This window comes from Condylura cristata, unplaced genomic scaffold (assembly GCF_000260355.1).
Source record: "Condylura cristata isolate star-nosed mole 26May11 unplaced genomic scaffold, ConCri1.0 scaffold00009, whole genome shotgun sequence".
NCBI lineage: Eukaryota > Metazoa > Chordata > Mammalia > Eulipotyphla > Talpidae > Condylura > Condylura cristata.
The window spans coordinates 59,812,897-59,820,183 of NW_004567110.1; the positions used below are offsets into that span (position 1 = coordinate 59,812,897).

At 37.2% G+C, this 7,287-nt stretch overlaps 1 protein-coding gene across 1 annotated transcript in view; it reads left to right on the plus strand.

Annotated features, from left to right (window-relative positions):
• PXDNL (peroxidasin-like) overlaps positions 1–7,287 on the plus strand; it is a 418,186-nt gene that overhangs the window by 159,050 nt on the left and 251,849 nt on the right. Inside the window, exon 2 of the mRNA XM_004680042.2 lies at positions 6,725–6,796. Within this exon, the coding sequence (XP_004680099.1) occupies positions 6,725–6,796 (72 nt within the window). The remainder of the gene's footprint in view (positions 1–6,724; positions 6,797–7,287) is intronic.

The following is a 7,287-nucleotide window of genomic DNA, read 5'->3' on the forward strand; positions in this document are numbered from 1 at the left end:
TATAATGGACCAGGCAAGAAAATAACAAAAGTAATGAACAACCATATACCAGAGACATTCTGTGGGGATGGAGTGGGGAATGGGATCAAAAATGGGGGGGGTGAAGGGAGGGAAATGCACGAGACTATGTTGGTGGCACAGGGGTGATTTGGTGATGGGAAACACGCGGGGATTACAATCGAGATGTAAAAAAAAAAAATGTGCGAAATGTTGTAAAAATAAACTTTGTAATAAAAAAATGAACAATGATAAAAAAACATATGTAAATAAAAGACAAAAGGTGAAACATTAAAAAAAAAAAAGATGGGCCTGCTTTTCTACCATCCCAGGCTTCAGTTTTCTTCCAGTAGGTTTAAGTACAGTGAGAACACAGTATAGAAACAGGGCTGCTTTGTTGGCACGCACATTTGGGAACAAAGCCACTTGCTTTGCTTTGAGGTAAATGGAATGTTTTGAATGAAAAATTCCAGCTCTTCAGTCAGTACAATGAGTACTTGCTAGCAAAGGTTTTGATGAACTTCAGCTGTGAAAACTCAGTGATTCCTTACTTCACTCACATAGAAAGTCAGAGTTGACCCAATGACAGTTTCATTGAGAAAAAGTTCAAGTTCTTCATGTTTGTATTAGTAATACTTGGCCTTTATAAGAAATTGGGGTATTAGAGAAAAGGGAATTTTTTAATGCACATGTGCTTTTGTGATATGTATTATCACCTAGTTCCTTTCAATTTTATCTTCCCATGAACACCTGAAGAGATTCAGCAACTAATTGATTTTCTCATGTGAGGATGTTATGAGCAATACTTCAATGGAGGAAGCATAATTCTAGTTTGATTTTATTTATATGTTTAGAGGGATTCCATCGAGTTCTGGAAAACAGGGTGGAACTGGTCTGGAAATTTCACTTTGAAGCAAAGTGAAGAAGCTAGATTGAGGCATTGTTGTAAGGTTGATCTAATATCTTTTTTGAAGCTCTCTTAGTGTTCCTTCTAAGTGTAAGCAATTTAGCCACTATTAGAGATATGTAAGTAAATATCAGACATAAAAATAAAAGGAAAAAGAAAAAAAAAACACCCCAGTAACAACTGCCTGTACCATCCTCAGACAATGTTCGCACGAGGCCTCCACTGGTACCTTCACTGCCGCTGGTGATGCTTCTCACTCAAGTGCTACAGCAGCCCCTTGTGGGGAGCGGAGGCCCCTTAGGGCCTTCCTCACTGCAGCTTTCTGCTTTGTAAATCTACCTTGGTAAAGCTATATATGACTGTGCATGCTCCATGCAAGTTTTGCCAAACCCTTGCAAAGGACAGTGCTTAGCCGATTGTTGCCAGGTCTTCAGTAAAGCTTCATGGAAAAAGGGAGTGAAAGAACATTCTTAATTCTGTTTCAACATGGAGTCGTATCAGGTGTCTTAGGGCTATCCAGAGAGAGTGATGGAATAGGATGAAGAAGTCAATGGGGAGGGAGGGAAGAACGAGAGAAAGTAGTTTTAAGAAATGGTTCATAGGATTCATGCTCTTGTGGGGAAGGGCAAGTTCAAAGTATTCCAATCAGTTCAGGTTGGAGGTCCAGGAAAAAGCTGACATGCAGCTTAAGTCCAAAGTGCTACTCAGGGACAATTCCTTCTTGTTCAAGTGACCGCCGCTTTATTTTTCTTTCAAGTTTTTAGTTGTAAGTTAAGTGATTTAAAATGTTAATCACATATAAAATTATACCTTCACAACAAAGTTTAGATTGATGTTTAACTGAAAACTGCATACCACAACATGGTTAAATTGACACATAAATTAAACTTCACATAAGGTTAATAATGGCATAACAGTAAAAGATGATGGTTTCAAATTGGTCACGTGGCAGATAAAACACACAGGTGGTCAAGATAACCGAGGCACATTCTTCTGAAAGGGGTGTGGCAGAGAATCCCTCAACACAAGCAGCGAATGGCAATGTCAAAATGCTTGTTCTCAGGCTGGAAAGCGTATTTCCAATTCCTACACTGGAATGGAAAGATAAAGAAAATGTCAGGGTCTCAGACAGAAATCTTTTCTATTCTGCCCCTGCCCCAAGAGTTGAGCACCTAGGGTGGCATGCCTTAGACATTGTGGGTGAAGGAGGGGCAGAGGGACAGCAGCTGGGGAAAGGGACCGGGCTAGGAAGGTAAGCCTTTATCTACAAAGTGTAGGGATTATGCCTTCTAAGTATTAAAATTTTATTTATTTCCTAATAGAAAAAAATTATGTTGCAGCAGGAACATTTTTACAAAGGAAATTATTAAAATTTTAGGTGGTTTGACTACCAGGAGTCTGTTATTCCTTCCATCTTTCCTGGAAAACATGGAGGCAGGAAACTGCTTAAATTCTTTCTACCACTGTATCTTTTGCCATTTCACTGTCTTAGCTGTATCTTCACCTTCAACAAGAATGCATTTCATTCAAGTACAATTCTGTTTGATCCTTTATTTTTCTCCATGAAGATAGACCTTCTGGCAGAATGAATATTTTTTAGTTACAACTGAAACACTCGGGGAGAAATCAGTTTGTTTTGAAAATACTCTCTGAATTTGAATATATTTGATCTGAAAAATTTCACACAAGGTTTTCAGTAATAATGATTAGGAATGGGCATCTATTCCTATGAACCTGAAGACTCTCTCAAACAAGGCTTCTTAACTGGGTCTATACTACAGTGGGACCAGAGAAAATATACGGCCTATTTTTTACTTTTAAGAAAGGTGTTAAATTTAGACAAAATTTTATCTTCTGGTGACAGTATATTTTCAGTCTTAAAGTTAGATGGAAAGTATTTAAAAAGCAACACATTCATCTTAAAACTTAGATTAGGCCTTGCTATTCATACTGGAAACATATCATATAATATTAAAAGAATAAATTCTGCAAATTTTTGTAAATTGGTCTTTTTTGTGTATTGAATGCATATTTTTTGATGACAACATAAAATATTCTCCAAGTGTTGGCATTTGGAGAAAATTCTGGCATTTGTAAAAAATCTGAAACCTCAGCCTCTGGACTGATCTCTCTCTCTCAGCAAGGTCTTTCCTTGAACTTTTCTGCACATTGTCATAGTGTGATTCCATCTGGCTTGCCTGGAGCACATGCTCTGTTCTGTGTCTGTGGGGTTGGGAGGGCTGTTCCTTGCAGGGACTAAATAGCATGATTTTGAGCTCAATTGCTTTGTTCATGCCAGTTGTCTGACTTCTGCTGTAATGGTGGATCACTCTAAAATTTTGGCAGAAGGAACTTCCAGGTTATATTTGATCTAAAAATGCATCCCTTATTAGTTAGAAATAGGTTGTACCTTTCTCTCAATAAAGCACATTAACTACTTCTTCCTAATTTCAAAAGCTTGGGCTGATGGTAAGTAGGGGACACAAACAGACAGACAGACTGACTGACAGATTAATTCTGTCTGCTGTGATCTCCCAATAAAATGCATGTGTTCAACTTTTGTCTTTGCACAATCCCTAGAATTGCTTCTAAATTGAATTCCAATGAAGAGTGGATGGGATAGAAGTTTTGCTACTGCTTGTTATTAACATGAATATAGTTTCAATCAATGTTACATATACCATAAACGGATACATTATGAAAGAGGAATAATAATTCAGTGTTTATTCTAAGTATATAAAAAGTAAAAGTATAAGTTTCCATAGTATGCAAAGTTTAAATAAATGAAAAATATTTTGTGGATGAAAGTGATAGTAGCCCATTTTGAAAAAATAGAGGCATATGGGAAAATGAACTATTTTTGGTTAAACATACATACACAGAAAGCAGAATGATTCTAAATTTCAATTTGAATATGATTTAGAACTTAAATTGATATGGAGACAATTTTGAGTCTTTAAGTGTTAGTTCTTTGCTTCTGAGGAATAGACTCTCCAGGCTTCCCCTGCAGTGAAATGTGGGTGGTAGTGCAGCTCACAGTCCATTGAATAGATCTGGGGTGATGGAGACCTCATTGTAACACCTCATTAGAAATATGACTGCTATTGTGGCAGGGGAGCTGCATTGTGCTTGCTTGTGAAGAAATACAAGAAAGGAATTTTGATCTTGAACACACTTAATACCTTATTATCAAATCAATCCATTGACAAGCTTGAAGTTATAATTTAGGGCTAGTAAAAACATCTTTTTACATTATTTTCAATTATTTCTACTACTGGTCATAATGTGTCTAGTTGAAAATAATAAATTTGGAACCAGCTTCATGTTGGGAATATGAAAGAGTGCATATCCTATGGCTTAGAAATTCTAATTTTATATATTTACCCATCAAACACAAGCTCAGCCTGCAGGGGAAATTTCCTTCCAGGTTGTTCTGCTGTCTGGGAGCATACATAGCCTACAAGTATGCTAATATAGGACAACTTTTTGTAGTGAATTTTATTTTGAGAAATAAATGTGGGAAAATGAAAATTGTTTATATTTTTATTCACACTTAATACCTTATTAAATTTTCTTGATATGATTCTTCTTAAGTCTTATGTTTCAATACAATTGTACTTTTCTTCTATGTTCTATATTAGTAAAAATGCAGCTTAAGCAACCATATTAAAATGGTAGTACCTCAGTGTAACTGAAAAGTTGGAGTCTTAGTCAGAGCTGGATCCAAGTCTTTATTCTTTGAGCCATTTTCACCTGATTTTGTAACTTTAAACTTCAGTTTTAAAAGAAAACTGTAGCTCCTGGTATAGTTGTGTCTGCACAACTTTATGAATCATTTGTTTATTTGAAAAATCTACATATTACTTATATGTGATGATTTTTTTAATGTAAAACTTAAAAAAAGGGCAAACTTGTTATATAAAAAAAGGAAAGAGGAAGAAGATGCTTGCACTGACACAAGTAGTTAGAATAGCTGAGTTTGGAATGGACAGACATTTTAAAAGAGATATCTGCATAGACACAGGTGGGGTGCAGGCCAGAGATTCAGGGGGTGAGAAGATTCACCAGATAGAGAGGGGAGCACAACAGGAGGATTTGTTACAGGTCAGGGAGAGGGACACCCCTGAGCCCCAAAACCTGCCTGCTCTAACTAGCTTCTGCCATCCTCCACATGAAGACAAAACATTAAGACCTTTAATGGAAAGGAACTTTAATACAATTAGTGTATAATACAGAAAAGACAAAGAACATAGTTCTTTGATGAGTCACTCATCCCCTTGTGGGTAGAAGTCTACCCAAAAGGGAGTGGCCCAAAGCAAGGCCTAAAAGTCCACCACAAGTCTGAAGTACTATCTGGTGGGGAACCATAGAAAAGGATAAGAGATGGCCAGACAAGTCTGGGAGAAAAAAGCAAAATCAAAACTAAGATAAATTCTGCTGTAGTTAACCTCCCCATGTGTCACACACATCTGTTTCACTCAGTCTAGGAACAAGAAACAAGAGATGTTTCTTCACCCATCTCTACTCATGTGCCCTCCTCAGGTCACCTTCTGGCTCTTCATCCTACTTTTTCCCTCTTCAGATTCTTCTCTCCAGATCCTACTCTTCTATGCTCAGCTTCATCCTCCTTGGGTAGGGCAGGGAATCTGGAACCTCCACTTTTCCTGGGGACCACCCTGTTACATATTGACTGCAATACTGCTGAGACTTAAGCTCTTGCACCAACAGGGGGACCCTGGTTGGTACATACTGTTTTATTGAGCCTCTGCTTGATCTTATCCTCAGGCTGCTTCTCTCAAGTATGAAAAAGAGCAAGTATGAAAAAGAGTATCCCTGAACACTAATTACTATATATTCTGAATCTCAAATAAGTGCATGATTCTATTTTCTTCAGCATCCAAATCAACACTCAGGAAGGTTCTCAGTTGACCAATCATATATTCCCATGGTAGGGACAATGTGTACGGAGATAGTATCTGCTCTTGGCCAAACTTATTGGGGATAAGAGGGGCACATGAATGACATCTCCACCCAAACCACAAGGGGTATCGTGGGTGGATCTCCCAATCATAGAAGGGGTTTGGACAGACCAATACTGACATTGACTATTTGTAGATAATATTTTGTTTGTTCATTTTTGTTCCCCTAATGCTTTATATATTAGTTCTATAATAATTGTCACCTTCAGCTGAATTATGCCTGCTCAGTAGTAGGAGTCACATCTCCCTTATCCATGTGTACTTGTGTACAGTCAATAGTATATGCTAAATAAAGTAATAAGCTATTTGATAGGCGAGAATGATGTTTGTGGATAAATGTCTCAAACTCATTTTTTTTAACTTATTCTAACAGTTCCTTAGAAGACTGTTATATTCCTGGACTATTAAGAAAAATTGACTTGTTAATAAATTAACATAAATTTCAGCCAATAGTGTTATGTTAGTTTATAGATGACATCTGACATGTCAACATTATTTTCCAAACTAAATTTAATCAATTGCAGGTGCCATATATGGAACTTGTTTTAATACCATATAAATAAAACTTAAAGCAAATGATGCAGTTGCCTTTACATTTGATGTGTTTTGTCACTGTGTTTGCCTGACAATGTTGGACCAACATATGGAATGATCAACTATGCATGATCTGATATAGTCAATGCACCTACTCAATACTTTTTATGACACGTGCCCAATTCTTTCTCAATTACAGTGATTCCTTTACTATATATGTTTGATTGTAGAAGGAGAATTAACTCCTTCTGGAAAGAGAACTGAAATCAAGCCATTATAGCTTTCATCCTTCTTTTTATGTTCCCAGAGACTTGAGATTTAACAGAATAAGAGAAATTCCTGGGAGTGCCTTCAAGAAACTCAAGAATTTAAACACTCTGTGAGTACTTCCTACTTATCTATTTACATACTGCAGTTACAAGTTGGATTGCAATTTATCATAATAACTCATTTTGTGAGCATAAATAACAAATATTAGAAGAATATAGCTTTAGTAGAGACTTTATAACTAGCCAAGTTCTTTTCCTTCCCACTACTTTTGTTTTTACTGTCTTCTGAATTTGGAAGATGTATCTATTTACCTAATTGTTATCACATTCCTTTTTTTTTAAGATGATTTATTTATGCATACAAAACTAGGGTACAGGCTAGAGGTGCAGGGGCGGTGGGGGGATTCGCCAGAGACAGAGCAGGGTGCAGAATGGGCAGATAGATGAAGTGCACTGCTGAGAAGAGAAGCAGGCAGGTCAGGAGAGGTCTGTGGATCACCTTGGGGCCTGGGATCAAACTTGCACTGAAGTGGCTGCAGCAAGCTTGCAGTGCTGCATCCTAACCCATTGCGTCACCAGGGAGGGTCTTCATTCCTTTAAA